General features: G+C 38.2%; 1 protein-coding gene across 7 annotated transcripts in view; it reads left to right on the top strand.

The window, feature by feature from the left end:
- Positions 1-16,944, top strand: part of BICD1 (BICD cargo adaptor 1) — a 228,553-nt gene that overhangs the window by 92,476 nt on the left and 119,133 nt on the right. For all 7 annotated transcript variants that reach the window (XM_073877732.1, XM_073877734.1, XM_073877733.1 and 4 more), the window contains exon 2: positions 235-447. In XM_073877732.1, the coding sequence (XP_073733833.1) occupies positions 235-447 (213 nt within the window). The remainder of the gene's footprint in view (positions 1-234; positions 448-16,944) is intronic.

Here is a 16,944-nt window from a genome sequence, read left to right as displayed (position 1 = left end):
TTCCTTAACTCATTATTTGTATCTTTAGCAAGATATTTAAAAATTCTCTTTTCCCTTTTTAATTGAATTTGAATTATTTCAAGTATCAATGAGAGCAGTTAGATTGTTGTATAAAATGTGTTGTTTTGCTTCTCTAAAATACAAAACAAAACATTTCCCCAAGTCTGTTTAAACAGTGCTATGGTACATTTCATCAGACACTCTTTTTTTTTTTTTTTCCCAAATACTTTGCAGGCCTTTGGGCAGTCCTTCTCAATCCACCGGAAGGTTGCTGAGGATGGAGAGACTCGGGAGGAAACGCTTCTGCAGGAGTCTGCATCAAAGGAAGCCTACTATCTGGGGAAGATCTTGGAGATGCAGAACGAACTGAAACAGAGCCGGGCTGTGGTCACCAACGTTCAGGCAGAAAATGAGAGGCTCACAGCCGTCGTGCAGGATCTGAAGGAGGTAAACAGCAAACTCCCTGTGAGAGATTTGTGTGAGCAAGCAATAAGATAAAATTCTTTCTAGGAGAGAGGAATAAAACTTTTTCTTTGATCAGAGGAGCTGTCTTAAACAAGAAGCACATAATACTGATGGTAACGATTTTTCTTGTTTAGTGAAATGACAGCTTGTTCTGAGATAAGTTTTTCTCTTACTGTGTGTTAAGAATTAAAATCTACTTATGGAGTAGTTGGGAATTGGCCTTGCTATTTCTGCAAAGTTTTAAAGAAACGTAGTGACCATAGCACTTCCTCTCCCTTTTACCTGTTTTAATACAAGATGGAGAAGAACAGTTGGCCATGATGCTCTATGTTGGCACCAATTCAAAATGACAGTAGTGTTAGCTCAGGATGCTTCCCACTAGGGAATGAGACCCCAGGGGAGTGTCTGTGGGGTCGTAGAGTCTGGCCATGCAGGGCCATAACTATTTTTCTGGTTTTAGAGAAGGCAGCAGATTACAGCTGGTATGAATTAGTTCCGAGAGCCTCCTCAGTCCCTGGACTCACTCTTTCTTCAGCTTTTCCGTGGCAGCATCATGTGCCAGATCATTTTCAGAGTGGCAGAGTCATTCTTTTTTTTTTTTTAAGATCCCATTTTTTTTATTATTATGTTATGTTAATCACCATACACTACATCATTAGTTTTTGATGTAGTGTTCCATGATTCATTCTTTGCGTGTAACACCCAATGCTCCATGCAGAACGTGCCCTCTTTAATACCCATCACCAAGCTAACCCATCCCCCCACCGCCCTCCCCTCTAGAACCCTCAGTTTGTTTCTCAGAGTCCATAATCTCTCATGGTTCATTTCCCCCTCTGATTTCCCCCCTTCATTCTTCCCCTCCTGGCAGAGTCATTCTTTACTGGAGGGGTGATAACTGGGAACAGCTTCATCTACCAAACCCTTTTAAGAGCATTTTTGGAAACTTCACTCAATTTTTTGATAAGAAAACTGTAGAAGAGGTGCAGATGTCCTCTAATCCTTAGAGTGGAGATTGACGAACCAAGTGGGCTTATTAATTGTGCGTTTTAGTAATACAAAAGGGAAAGATGAAAAAATCATTAAGATTGTGAAATACAAGAGAAATAATCCACTGATATTTTTCTCTTGAAATTAGTGACATATTACAAATACATATTACAAATACAGTAAACTGTCCTAAATTTATTGGAATTTAATCAATAATTTACATTTACACATATCCATATTATAATGAACTAAATGCATATTGACAGTAGGATTTATGCTTTACCTAGCTCGTTCTCTTTGGACATGCCCAAATACAGCAGTATGACTTTTAGAGACCAAGAAGGAGCCAACCAAGTGGAAGTTAGTGCTGGGTACTGAGAAGAACATAGGACAGTTTTTGGGATACCCTGCCTCATTTCCCTCCAATGCAAGTGATTGTTAAAAACAAAGCTCCTCTCTAGTTCTTTATTTGATGCATCTATAAGTGTTGGTTGTGGGCCGTCACTTGCTTACCCTTTGTAGTCCCAGACCCTGCTCCTCCCAAGGAATTGCCATTCACCCTTTCAGCCCCAGGCTTCCCTATGAGACAGACATCCACTATGGAAGTGGACCCAAGATCATGTAGTGTCATAGGCTACCATCCGGGATCAAGCAAGGCCCCGAAGACCCACAGAGGCAGCCTCCACAGCCATAAGCAGCAGATTCACATGGCAAGTTGGCAGAGGGGCTGAAAAGGCCAGGCAACACGAGGGCTGTGGACACACACACAGGGGGTTTGTGGAGAATAACTGCAGCCAATGAGTCAAGCAGTCTTGATTGCCAGTTGGATGGATCCTCTGAAAGCTACACATCCCCACTGTGCACAGCAGCTACAACTGAGCATTGAGCAGTCAGGGTTGGGGAAGGGCAGAGAATCCACAGATATTTCTCTGTTGAGGCATTACAGTCGTGACTGACGAAGCATCCTCACAACGTAGACCTTGCTTGAGTGAATTTTCTACATTTTCTACTCTACAGTTAGTAGATTTAGGATCCCCAGCAGGAGTTGGTAATTAAGAGTGAGGATGTAAGTTAGGAATGAACTGAGGCAGCAAAGAAAAAAAGATTTTGAGGAGCCATTCATTTCAGAGCAGTTCTCCAATTTTAGTGAGCATCAGAGTCACCTAGAGAATGCATCAAAACACGACCCCTGGACCCCACCCCCAGGAATTCTGATTCTGGAGGTCTAATTGGAGCTCAAGAATTTGCATTTCTCATAAGTTCACAGCAGGTGATACTGTGAGTGCTTCTCTGGATTCTGTGCTTTAAGAATCACTAATTTAAACTTTTTGGCTGGCCCAAAGTTAGGGAAGGGAGTATCATAAGGCTCACAGTTGGGGGAATTGCTGAATGAATCACTGGGTTATAATCCTCTATTTCTATACATTTTCAATAGTTGATTTGCAGTAAGAGAATGGCTTGCTTCATCCAAATTCATATATTTTTTAAATCTGATATATACATAAAGCAGTCTAGCCTCTGAGTGTATTCATTCAGGTTTATCGGGTAACTAAAAGAAAAAAAAAAGCCAGGTTGTCAGGTTCCTGGGCTTCTAAGTGTGGTAATATATTTGTTGGTGTTCTTTTTGCTGGGCTGGAAGCTATTGGTATTACTACACCTGGAGGCCTGCTGGTTTTCATCCAGGCCTCATGTTTTAATGTACCTAGTAAAATATTAGCATTTAGAGCTGAGTACATTTGTAAAAGGAGGAAAGGAATGAATTGTATTTTTTGGAATGTTGATACAGACTTTTTGATTGAGGTATAATTGACATATATATTAGTTTCAGGTATATGGTATAATGATTTGATATTTATATTGTGAAATGATCACCACAATAAGTCTAGTTATTGTCCATCACCTTACATAGTTACAAAAAATCTTTTTTCTTGGGGCACTTGGGTGGCCCAGTTGGTTAAATGTCCGACTCTTTGTTTCAGCTCAGGTCATGATCTCCTGGTTGTGGGATCGAGCCTTGCATCCAGCTCCACACTCAGCATGGAGTCTGCTTGGGATTCTCTCTCTCCCTCTACCCTACCCCCACTCATGCACATACACGTGGTCTCTCTCTCTCTTTCTCTAAACTAAATAAATAAAATCTTGAAAAAAATTCATTTATTTGACAGAGAGAGAGCGCAAGCAAGCACACAAGCAGGGGGAACAGTAGAGGGAGAGAGAGAGAAGCAGACTTCCCGCTGAGCAGAGAGCCCGATGTGGGGCTCAATCCTAGGACCCTGGGATCATAACCTGCGCCAAAGGCAGATGACTAAGCCACCCAGAAGCCCCTTGAAAAAAAATTTTTTTTCCTGTGATGAAACCTTTTAAGATCTATTCTCTTAGCAAATATGTATTACAGTTTTATTAACTATAGTCACCATACTATACATTATATCCCCATGACTTATTTATTTTATAACTGGAAGTTTATATTGATATAGATTTTTTATGTCTGGTGTTAAATTGAAATCCCAGATTTGTTTTTATTGTAGGTTCAATTTTATTTATTTATTTTTGTACTCTGAGCATTGATTGGAGGAGAGATCATGAAACAAAAACTATGACCTGATGGACCATGAGAAATACACAAGGATAACCAATGCAAAATTTAGTAAATCATCAATCTGACAGATGCTGTGTGAATTTAACTTATGGAATCACTTTTATTTATTGAAAGTAAATTATTTACTCATTTATTTACTCATCTTTTATTTCAGTAGGATTATTGGACTAGCCAAGGTTTTTGTGTGTGTGTAAATGTGGTGTGTCTATTATGGAAGCTTCACATATATGTTTGTATGCATATGTAATTCCTAGGTCAAATTCTCTCTTGAGAGAGAATTTGGTGTAGGATAATGTAGTGGAAAAATCAGAAAATTTTCTGAATTAGGTATTAGAAAATTAATATTCTAGTCTCAGCTCTGCTAAAAGTTTTATAATTATATCCATGGTATTTATAGAAGATTATTTTAGCATATAGTAAATACAGTACATATTAAACATATAGTAAATACAGTACATAGTAAACATAAACTGTTATCATTAATAGTTTTCTGCATCCTCCTTAAAAACACTGTTGAAGATATCCCTTATTATGTTCATCCATATTCTTAGGTTAAAGAAACATCAGATAGATTCCTCTTTGAATTTATTACCTTGAAGATTCTTTCTGTTGAGATGAATCAAGCAATAGGAATTACAGTGTGCTTTTTGTTCTTGCTTTGGTTGTTAAGAAGCTCCAGGACTATGTTTAACTGTAAAGACTAAGATTTTTCATATAATTCTTCCCATTTTTATCATCCTTATTGTATTTGTGTCTTTAATGGTAAACTGCTTTAAATAATTTTTTGAAGTATAAAGAAAAAATATCACTCCAGCAAAGCACCAAATAGGAGTTAATCCTATAGGGCCAGTAATAGACAGGAAAAAAAAAAAAAAAACCCTTGGGTTACCTTGACCAGCATCATTTTGGTGTGAGCTTAAAGAGAACAGACTATAGTGTGTAAGCAGATATTTAGTAAACAAATTTGATTTTCATCTTTCTTCAACCCTATAGGTATAACATGTAGAAGATAGTCTAAATAGGTGTATTTGAACAATATTTATTGAACATTTACTTTGTACTAAATTAAAATCCACATTGATGAAATCATGAAAGAGGTTAATGAAACTTTTGCTACTACTGAATACTCTCAGTTGTTAGTAAGTAAGTCAGAATTTACTGCAATATTTTACAAACTATACAATACAATTTTACCAATATTCCTAACCAGAACTGGTATAGATGTGAAAAAGAGATGTTATGAAAGGTGGACCCTTTCAGGTAGAATGCAGAAGATTGGAGTTATAAAATGGATTATTGACCTTAGTGGAGATTAAGCCTCTACTTTCAAGTGCAAATAACTTAACATTGACTGACAGACAATGTGCCGGGCACCGTTCTAAATTCTTTACATGGATGAACTTGCTGAATCCTTATAACATGCTATTGAGGTAGGTTCTATTACTATACCATTTCATTTTTCTGAGAGGTCACATAACCTGTCCAAAGTCCAAAGCATGTTGGTAATAAGTGACAAGCCAGGATGAGAATTCAGAAAGTGGCTCTGGTCTAGACATTTTCCATCATGTCACAGCATTGCCAAGAGCACAAGTTTAGTCTTGCCTCAAGCTAATGAAATTTCTGGCAAAATATATGAAGCGTTAGTACATTATCTAAATTTGTAACTTATTGGAATAATATTATTAGCCTTTTGTTGGGATGTGGCCATTTTATATTTTAAAAACTGCTTTATCCATATGATTTTTTAAAAAAGATTTATTTATGTTAGAGAGAGAGAGAGAGCGGGAGAACTGGGGAAGGGGCAGAGGGAGAGAGAAAATCTCAAGCAAACTCCATGCTGAGTGCAGAGCCCCATGTGGGGGCTCCATCTCACGACTCTGAGATCATGACCTGAGCCAAAAACAAGTGCGGGATGCTCAACGAGCTGAGCCACCCAGGCGCCCCAATCTATATGATTTAAAAAAAAAAAATTTGGGGGGGCGCCTGGGTGGCTCAGTTGGTTAAGCGACTGCCTTCGGCTCAGGTCATGATCCTGGAGTCCCGGGATCGAGTCCCATATCGGGCTCCCTGCTTGGCGGGGAGTCTGCTTCTCCCTCTGACCCTCTTCCCTCTCTTGCTCTTTATCTCTCATTCTCTCTCTCTTAAATAAATAAATAAAATCTTTAAAAAAAAATAAAAAAATAAATTTTTTTTAAAGTTTTTTATCTCTACACCCAGTGTGGGGCTTGAACTCATGACCCTGAGATCAAGAGTCACATGCTCTTCCAACTGAGCCAGCCGGGTGCCCCAATCCATATGATTTTTATTATATGTGAAGCTCTACTGTTTTCCTTCATTGGAATACACAACCAAATTTCATAATATAACAGTGGCTCAATTTCCAGAAACCTAATGATGCCAACATTTTAGGAATACATCTAATTCACCATAAGGAATCCATATCTATAAACTTTTTAGGGCAGGAAGGCTGTCAATGATTATTTGGTGAAGGTTGGCTGGTTGGCTCAGTGGGTTAAGCATATGCCTTTGGCTCAGGTTATGATCCCGGGGTCCTGAGGTGGAGCCCCACATGGGGCTCCCTGCTCAGCAGGGAATCTGCTTCTCCCTCTCCCTCTGTGTGTGCTCACGCTTTCTCTCTAGCTCTCACTGTCTCTCAAATAAATAAAAAATAAAATCTTAAAAAAGATTCTTTGGTAAAGACTACTCCCAGATCAACAATTCTTTCTCCAGTATCCCTAAAAGGTCATGTAGCCTTTACTCAGACATTTCCAGCACTATGGAGAAGAAAAACTGTGAGTCCTTTCAAGGAAGGAACTGTGCTTTGTCTGTCCTTTATCTTTGAATCCCCAGCACCCAGCACAGTGCCTTGCCAAAAGCAGACATTAAAAAATGTTTGTTGACTTGAAAGGAAAGAACATGCTTTGGGAGCGAGCTACTCCTAGGTTTGAGTTCCAGCTGTGCCACTTACCAACTGTGTGATATTGACAAATTACTTTTGTTCTCTAAGCTTCACTTCCTTAATTTCGATGTGGAGGTCTTAATACTAATGTGCAGGTACTGTGCAAAATATCCGGAGTTGCTAAATGACTGTTTATTCACTTTCTTACAGCTTCTTCCCAAGGCTGCCCAGCCTGTTGCTTGGCAGCTCTAATTGTTAAACTGCTCTTTTTTATTAAATGAAAAGTTGACTCCCTGTAATTTTCACCAGCTGGCCATATTTCTAGCCTCTGGATCTACAGAGAATATATATATATATATATTATATATATGTTATATATATATTATATATATATATTAGTTTCCACCTGACTATTCCACTTGACAATTTTAGCCTATGCCCAGTAGCTTCAAATATTTGCAAAGAACTCTCTTGTCTTCTCTTTTTCAGACTAAACATACCTAGATCCATTAGCACTTCTTTATGTGACATGGTTTCAGGGTGCCTTACCTTCTTAGACTAGCATCCAATGTCTCTTAAAAATGTGTGTCTGCTTTTAAAAAACATACTATTAAGTGTCTTTACCCTTGTTATAAATATCTTGAAATTTTGAATCATTGGACCTAGATTTTGAGTTTCTCATCTTAGCATTTTCATTTCTTTGGGTTTCCAACTTTGCAGTTACATGCATTCATTCATTCAACAAAGGTCTCTTAAGTGCTTGCTATGAGCCAGATGCTTTGGGAACATCAATGAATAAAAAATTCAGTAGTAAGTGTTTGTTTTCAATGTTAAAACAGCTAAATGTATTTAGAAAGTATTTCCTTCTACTCTTTACTATCTGTGGAAATAGAGAGTAAGCTGTGTTTTGGACAGTATATATATGAGAGACTGAATGTTTGCACATACACCCCCACCGCTGCTAAACATTCATATATTGAAAATAACCTCCAGTGTGATAGTATTTGGAGATGAGGTTTTTACAAATGATTAGGTCTTGAGGGTGGAGGCCTTATGAATGGGATTAGCCTCATAAAAAAAACCTCCCTTGCCCCTTCTACCATGTGAAGACAATGCAGGAAGATGGCCATCTCTGAACCAGGAGGAAGGCCCTCACTTGGCACGGAACCTGCTTGTGCCTTGATCTTGGACTTCAGCCTCCAGAACTGTGAGAAATAAATGTTTGTCGTTTAAGCCGCCCATTTTATGGTATTTTGTTATAGCAGCCAAATGGACTGGGACAACATATAACATTTTGTATATTATATTCATCTTAGTCTCTTATTAAAACTACAAATATATGGTACTTGCTGTGACTAAGTGAAAAACACCCTCTAAAGCCAGATTGGATGTCATGACCTCAGTCACTAAACACATACTCACTTTATCCCAAGGAGAGCCCTTTAGCCACTCTTTAAAAATTGATTTGCTTGTTTTATAAATAGATGGTTTGGTAATAGGGTAGAATTAAAAACCGGGAAATGTGCGTTCACTATTTTATCAGTTGCGTGATTAAACTTTTCATTTCCCATATAAACATTATACTAACACCTCTCCTGCTCCCCATAATTTTGATAAGGATAAAATATTTTCATGAAAATGCTTTTTAAGAAAGAAAAGATAAGGATAAAATATTTTCATGAAAATGCTTTATAAGAAAGAAAGGAAAATGCTTTATTTATTGTTTCAAGGTTTGGTTATCAGACTTACACAGAGCAAGACAAACAATAAATTAGAAAGATGTATTGGAGTATCGGGAGAGGCCCCAGCACCTTCCAATAGTGGCAAGAATAATGCCTGACATCCTGACACCAAAAGAGGAAACAACACATATTTTAAAAGCCAGTAGGTTGAAAGAGGAGAGCTGTCTAGGTGTTCTTACTATCAGTGTAACAGCCTTTCGTACCTGGCTCATTCTTGAAAGGGTCGCTACGTTATTAGTACAACGTCAAATGTGCTTACAGATGACCCCAGTGACAGGGGGGGGGGGGGGGGCAAGATTATTTAATTAACACATCCAATAAATAACAAAAGTTTTTTTTAATGGTCTCTGATATTGGTCATTGGGAGCTGTGTTTACACATAGCTGAATGAACTTGACACTTCCAACTGAATGATGATTTTTACCATTCTGTAAAGATATGGCTTGGGTATAGCTGGAAAGTGGTCTATTTTCCTGGCATGTCCCATTTTCTCCCCAGCTCTCCACACTTGTTGGGAATGGACCTTAACACCTCTTGGAATGACGCAAACCCCCAGTGAAAAATTATCACTTTTAATTGGTTTAAATAACTAATAACAATATCATAGCTAACATTTTTGAGAGCTTACCATGTTCCAAGCATGGTATCAGCACTTTACCATCATCATCTCATTTAATTCTCTCAACAGAATTACAAGGCATGCACTGTTTCTGTTTTCTCTCTCTCTTCACTCGCCTTTACTTGTGAGGCAAAGAAAGGCTAAACTTGTCCAGCAAGTAGTCAAGCTGGCCTGAAAATCTGACTCTGAAGCTCTGTTCTTAATCATGTTAGTGCCTACTATTGGGTTATTAATTCCGCCGGAGAGAGCTATATTTCTTTTGGTGAAAAAATTCTTTCCAACACTTGTTAAGGTACCGTAAACAAATATCCCTATTAACATCATCAGGAACTTGAAAGCAGAGTTTAACAATATATAGACAATTCACCTTTGAATCATTGTGATTTGATTATGCCTTTGGGAAAAATAAGTTACATAAGTGGGCTTGTACTAGTTTAAAATTATAAGCTCATAGAATTTTTTGGGGGGAGGTGTACAGTTCTATGAATTTTTTTTTAAAGATTTTATTTATTCATGAGAGACAGAGAGAGAGAGAGAGAGAGAGGCAGAGGGAGAAGCAGGCTCCCAAGGAGCAGGGAGCCCAATGCGGGACTCGATCCCAGGACCCTGGGATCATGACCTGAGCTGAAGGCAGACACTTAACCATCTGAGCCACCCAGGCGCCCCAGTTCTATGAATTTTAACACATAAATAGATTCATGTAACCACAGTCACGATCAAGATGCAGAACAGTTTCATCACCCCAGAACCTCCCCTGTGCTGTGCTATTTCTTTGTAGTCATACCCTTCCCCATTCAATTTCTGATAACCAATCATCTGTTCTCAATCACTGTAGTTTTATCTTTTTTTTTTAAGATTTTATTTATTTATTTGACAGAGAGAGACACAGCAAGAGAGGGAACATAAGCGGGGGTGGGATGGGGGAGGGAGAAGCAGGCTTCCCACCGAGCAGGGAACCTGATGTGGGGCTCAATCCCAGGACCCTGGGATCATGACCTGAGCCGAAGGCAGATGCTTAACAACTGAGCCACCCAGGCACCCCATGTAGTTTTATCTTTTAAGGAACGTCATGTAAATGGAATCATACAACATGTAACCTTTTGAGATTAGGTCTTCTCTCTCAGCATAATGTCTATGAGATTCATCTTTTTTTTTTTACATATATCAATAAGTCTTCCTTTTTGTTGTGGAATAGGATTCCAATGTATGGGATATACTGTAGTTTGTTTTTTTTAAATCAGTTCACTTGTTGAAGAACATTTGGTTTGTTTTCAGATTGTAGCAGTTACAAACAGAGCTGTTTTTTTTTCTAATTTTATTTTTTTATTATGTTATGTTAATCACCATACATTACACCATTAGTTTTTGATGTAGTGTTCCATGATTCATTGTTTGCGTATAACACCCAGTGCTCCATGCCGTACGTGCCCTCTTTAATACCCATCACCAGGCTAACCCATCCCCCCACCCCCCCCAGAACAGGGCTGTTATATACAGTCATGTAATTTGTATTTTTGTGTGAACATAAGTTTTCATTTCTCTAGGACAGATACCTAGGAGGGTGGAAATTCTTGGTCAGATGGTGTGTGTTTAACTTTTTCAGAGTGGCTGTACCATTTTGCATTTCTTCTAGCAATGTGTAAAAGTTCTAATTTCCCTTCGTGCTCTCCAGCACAAGACATTATCTGTATTTTTAATTTTAGCCATTCTGATAGGTGTGTAGTAGTATCTCATCATGGTTTTTGTTTGCATTTCCCTAGTGGCTAATAATATTGAACATCTTTTCATGTGTTTATTTGCCTTTCATATATTCTCCTTGGTAAAGTTTCTGTTTGAGACTTTTTCCCGTTTATTAATTGTGTTATTTCTTTTCATAGGTAAGTTTTGAGAATTCTTTGTATATTCTGGACACAAGACCTTTGTAAGATAAGTGATTTGCAAATGTTTTGTCCTAGTATTCGGCTTGTCTTTTCATTCTCTTTAAAGTGTCTTTTGCAGAGCACAACATGTTTCATTTTGATAATGCCTAATGTATCAAAAAAAATTTATGAGAGTTGGGGAGTGGGTGGAATGATAAGGGGGTCAAAAGGTACAAACTTACAGTTATAAAAAAATAAGTCATGAGGATGTAATGTATAGCATGGCAGCTATAGTTAATACTTACTGCATAATTGAAAGTTGCTAAGAGAGTAGATCTTAAAAATACTCAGCATATGCAAAAAATTCTGTAACTATATATGGTGACAGATGCTAACTATACTTATTGTAGTGATCATTTCACAGTGTATATAAATATTGAATCATTATGTTATATACCTGAAACTAATATAATATGATGTGTCAATTGTACCTCAATAATAATAACACATTTTATGTGTCATGTTTTTAATATCAGATTTAAGAATACTTTTCTATCCCCATGTTATGAAGATTTTCTACTATATTTTCATCTCAAAGCTTTATAACTTTAAATTTAGCTCTATGATCCCTTTGAGTTAATTTTTGTGTAAAGTATGAAGTTTAAGATGAGGTTCATTTTTTTTGTGTGTGTATAAATATCTGATTGTTCCATCACTATTTGTTAAAAAAAGACTCTTCCATTGAATTGCCTTTGTATCTCTGTTGAAATCAATTTGATATATTTGTTTGGTTGTATTTCTAGACTCTCTATTGTGTTCTGTTGATCTATGTGTCTGTCCCTTTATCAATACCACACTCTCATGATGAAGTCATAGAGGTAACAGGAAGCCAAATCATGGAGGGTCCTATAGACCTTTGAAAGGATTTTGGTTTTTGCTTTGAGTGAAATGGGGAGTTACTGGAAAATGTTGAGCAAAGGAGTACCATGACTTTAATGAGGCAAGGTTAAGAGTAGGAAAGTTTTGCAGTCATCCAGATTTGAGAAGATGGTGGTTTTGGCCAGAATGATAGGTGAAGGTGGTGAAAAAAGGAAATATTCTGAATGTGTTTTGAGAGTGGAACCAACATGACTTTTTAAAGGGGTGGATGTAGAGACTAAGAAATAAGGAGGAGAAAGGATGACTCCAGTTGAAGGTTTTAGCTTGACCACTTGAAAAATGGAATTATCATCAGTTGTGATGGGGAAAGTGTCTGATGAAACAAGTTTTAGGAGGGAAGACGAGGACTTAAGTTTTAGATGTGTTGAATTTTAAATTTTGATTAGACTTCCAAGTGTAAAATATGGATGGGTGATGAGCGATGAGGGCCTAGAGTTTGGGAAAGCGATTTAGGGATAGAAATATAACTTGTGGATTTATCAGCAGATATGTGCTATTTAAGGAGTATCAGAGAGATCATCAAGCACAGAAGTGTAGATATAAAAGGAAGAGGCTCAAGAACTGAGCCCTAGACCACTGCAGTGAGGTTGGGGACAAGAAAGGAAACTAACAAAGAAGACTAAAAATCATAGTGGGGTAGAAAGAGAGAATGGTTCCTGGAAGACAAATGAGGAAGGTGATATATCTCTGAAGGAAGTTATCAACAGTGTAAATGCTGCGAATAGGTCAGACCAGGAAACTAACCAGACTCTTAGATTTAGCATCAGTCATCTCAGTGAGATGGTGGTTTCTGTGGAGTGGTGGAAGCCAAAGTCTGATTTAGAGTAGTTTAAGAGGAAATAGAAGGAGAGGAGTTGGAGACAGAGAATAGAGACAACTTTTTAAAATTTTATTTATTTATTTATTTTGAGTTAGTTTGTTTGCAAAGAAGACCAAAGAAATGAGGAGGTAGCTAGGGGACCAAATGGGCTCAAGAGAAAGTTGTTGGTTTTTGTTCTTTTTTTCTTTAAGGTGAAAGAAATAATATAACAGCGTATGTGAATACTGACTGCTGATGGGTGACCTAGCAGTGAGGGAAGTTTTAATGATTTAAGAGGAAAAGGGGAGAATGCCTAGAACAATTGATTTCCTTGATTGAAGGAGAGAGGAATGATAACCTGGTGCAAAAAATGGAGAGATTGCCTTTAAAAAGGAGTAAGGAACGGGGTGCCTGGGTGGCTCGGTCGGTTAAGTGTCCAACTCTTGATCTCAACTCAGGTCTTGATCTCATTACGGTTGTGAGTTCAAGCCCTGTGTGGGGCTCCGTGCTGGGTGTGCAACCCATTAAAAAAGTGCTGATTTGGGGGCACCTGGATGGCTCAGTTGGTTGAGCGTCTGACTCTTGATTTTGGCTCAGGTCATTATCTCAGGGTTGTGAGATTGAGCCCCGTAGCAGGCTCCATATGGAGCCTGCTTAAGATTCTCTCTCTCCTCCCTCTGCCCCTCTCCCAACAACCCCCGCCCCCGTTCTCTCTCTCTCTCTCAAGAAAGAAAGAAAAAGGAGCAAGGAAGTTTCATCGTTGGCAATGCCTGGAAAAGCAAAGTATGTGGATATAGATGTAGGTGTGAGTGAAGAGAGTCTTTGCAAGTCCTCTTCAGTCCGCTTCATTTTCCTCACTGAAGCAGGAAGCAAGGCCAGTAGCTGAGAAGAAGATAGGGAGCTGTTAGGTTTTGAAGAGAGAGCAGTGGTGAGTTAGTCACCTGGGAGTGAGTCACTAAGGTAAGAGCACGGGAATGAGTGGCTGAAGCAGGAAGACTTCCCTCAAGAAGAGGAATTCCAGGAATCAAGATCATCTAAGTACATACTGAGAATGCCAGGAATTAAGACCAGACCAGAAGTTCTAGAGATGTTGGCGATAAGCCTGGAGCTAAAGTCTTGGAGAAATGAGGGGGAATGTGTTGGTGTGTGAGAGGTGACAGTATCAGTGCTGGTAATGGACAGTATATAGGGTTTAGTCCTATCCTGCTGCCACTACCTTGTCCCAGTGGAAGCTACTGTTATTTTGTTTTCCCCCAAAATATATATTTATCAGCTTAAGAAGAAAATTTTCTAATGAGATTTGAAGCAGAGGAATTTAAGGTGAGGTGGGAGGGAGACTGCTCTGAAAGCAGCCATGTGGAGCAAAAGGGGCACCCATCCCACCTCCAGGCCAGTACTTGAGAGGGTTGCAGGGGAAACAGTGTCCCAAGGGAGAGTCGGGTTTCCATTACAGCGAGGTAAGGAGTGCATTATACACATTTGTAAAACTGATATGCTGCCTGCTGCAATCCCATGTGCTAGTCAGTGGATATCGATTCAAATGCATGCATTATTGTAAGGAGCATATACACTTAATATCTCTTTTTAAGGATTGGAAATCTTTTTTCCATGATGTCAGAAGTTGGGTTATTATATTTGTCAATGAGAAATAATACAACAGCTTTTGAATAGTTCTGAAAATGATGTCAGTTGATCTTAATTCAAAAATATTGTTAGCCTTTTTGAGATTAGAGAGGTAATAAGGACCTGCATCTTTATAATCCCAAACATTTTGAGGGCAACTTAAAAAATGAAAGCACATGTAAATGTTTCTAATATCCAGATGTTGGACCTCATTTGGACAGAGCTTCAAAATAGTACCTTTTTTGTTTGTGACTCCCTTCATTTCTTCAATCGATAATGAGAAGGGGCATAAACTTCTGGCCTGAGATGATAGTTGCATCAATTTCCTGTACAATAGCCAGTCATTAAATGAGTGCCGAATGGAGAATTAAATGGGAAACTGCAGGGAAGGTCAAGCCAATGTTAGGAATAGTGAGAGAGCATTGCTCAGAACATACTGTAGAGATGGAAACTCTGAAACTGACATAGGTTTTAAAGAAAATCTATTTTTAAAGTAATCCTGCATAGTCTACTCTTTTTAAAAGGTAATTAAGTTTTTATTAGTTATCATTCATCATTTAAAAATAATAAGCAGTAAAAGGCAGCCTGTTTTTTAAATGTAAAACCAGTATGGTGTATATAATATATACATATACATATATATATATATTTCTTTCCTCTCCCCTTCCCTCCCTTTTTCTCCCCTTCTCCTGCCTTCCCTTCTTCCCTTCCTTTTCCTATCTTGTGAATAGTCAAATACCAGCTTTTGCCTCTTGAAATATAAGAAAGATCTGTGCACAGTCCGTTTCTACACATTGATTCTTGGACTAAAAATAGCTTGATTCAGTTTCAAACTTTTCTCCCCACTCCAAGCTCAGGTTTTGCTCCCTGTGCAGACTGGGTAGAAGAAGTAATGCACAATCAGCATTTCAGCTGGAGTGCTTAGTGGATAATTTTAATCTTTTTTTTTTTTTTTTTTTTTTTTTACATCTTGACCTCTATTTCCAAAGAATATCCTGGTTTGGCAGGTCTAGCCTGATTGAGATTCCGTTCAGGCATTTAATTCTCCTAAGGGAATTTATAGCTTAATCTAACAATCAAGAATACCTGAATCTACTCAGAACTTAATTTCTTGAAGGTTATAGGAAACTTATACTTGAGCAAGGCAGAGAGGGCAAATAAACAAGTGAATTTGGGGATATAATGAATTTTGATGTGTATATTTTGAATTATACTTTTTAATGCTTAAGCAAAAATATATATATATTCTTAAAGATTTATCTATTTTAGAGAGAGAGAGAGAGAGAGTGCCTGCGCAACTGTGCACATAGCAGGGAGGGGCAGGGGGGAAGAGGAGGGAGAGAGAATCTCCAGCAGAAGCCCCACGCTGAGTGCAGAGTGGATGTGGGGCTCGATCTCATGACCCTGAGATTAGAACCTAAGCTGAAATCAAGAGTCAGACGCTCAACTGACGGAGCCACCCAGGCGCGCCCAACAGATATATTTAAAAAAATAAATATTATAGGGATGCCTGGGTGGCTCCATCAGTTAAGCGTCTGCCTTTGGCTTGGGTCATGATCCCGGGGCCCTGGGATCGAGCCCCGATTCGGGCTCCCTTCTCAGCGGGGATTCTGCTTCTCCCTCTTCCTCTGCCCCTACCCCCTGCTTGTGCTCTCTCTCTCTCAAGTAAATAAATAAAAATTAAAAAAAAATAAATACTGTAGACCAAATAATACTAAATGTATTCATAGACCCAAACTTGCAATTCAAGTTAAGGTAGACTACTGTGTATCTCATAAGAAAGGCTATACCTTGATTACCTTCTTAACTAGCTTTCTTATTATCACTTACTTGTTCAACAATATTAAAAGTACTTGGATTTAGAAATAGTTCTCTGTTAGAGTTTTGGTTTCACTAAAGCAATTTTTTAAGAAGCAGAATTGTAACTAAACATTCTCTGAGCTTACCACAATATAAAAATCCTCACTGCCTGCATTACATTGAAGAAATTTTAGAATATCAAAATATATTTCCTTATGGGCTTTGGCACGCAATATATCCCCATAATTGTTTTTAAACAACAAGGTAGAGATTTGGCTGCCTGTACAAAGAAGTGACCTTCAACCCTTTTCTGGATGGCGAACTTGTATAGAGAGTATATTATTCATTAGAGTGAATAATATAAAAGAACCTGTTGGGATAACAGCACCCATCCCGCTTTGCCAGCTATTAATGATGGTGAGACTGGGCCTTGAGAGTAATGAACACCTTGCCTCATCATTTGAATCAATCTTTCACTGGCACTGCTCCCCAAAGAAATGGTGTTTTATAACTTTTTTTTTCATTCATTATCATTTCCTTAAAGGAGCCTTTTAAGATATTTTTTTTCTAATTGCCACAAAATTAAATATTGAGGAGTAAGATTTTGTAGGAT

Source organism: Callorhinus ursinus, unplaced genomic scaffold (genome assembly GCF_003265705.2).
Source record: "Callorhinus ursinus isolate GAN/ISIS: 27379988/994484 unplaced genomic scaffold, GSC_fseal_2.0 scaffold27, whole genome shotgun sequence".
Classification (NCBI taxonomy): Eukaryota; Metazoa; Chordata; class Mammalia; order Carnivora; family Otariidae; genus Callorhinus; species Callorhinus ursinus.
Note: the sequence above shows the minus strand (reverse complement) of the source record. Positions and strands in the feature narration are given on the sequence as shown.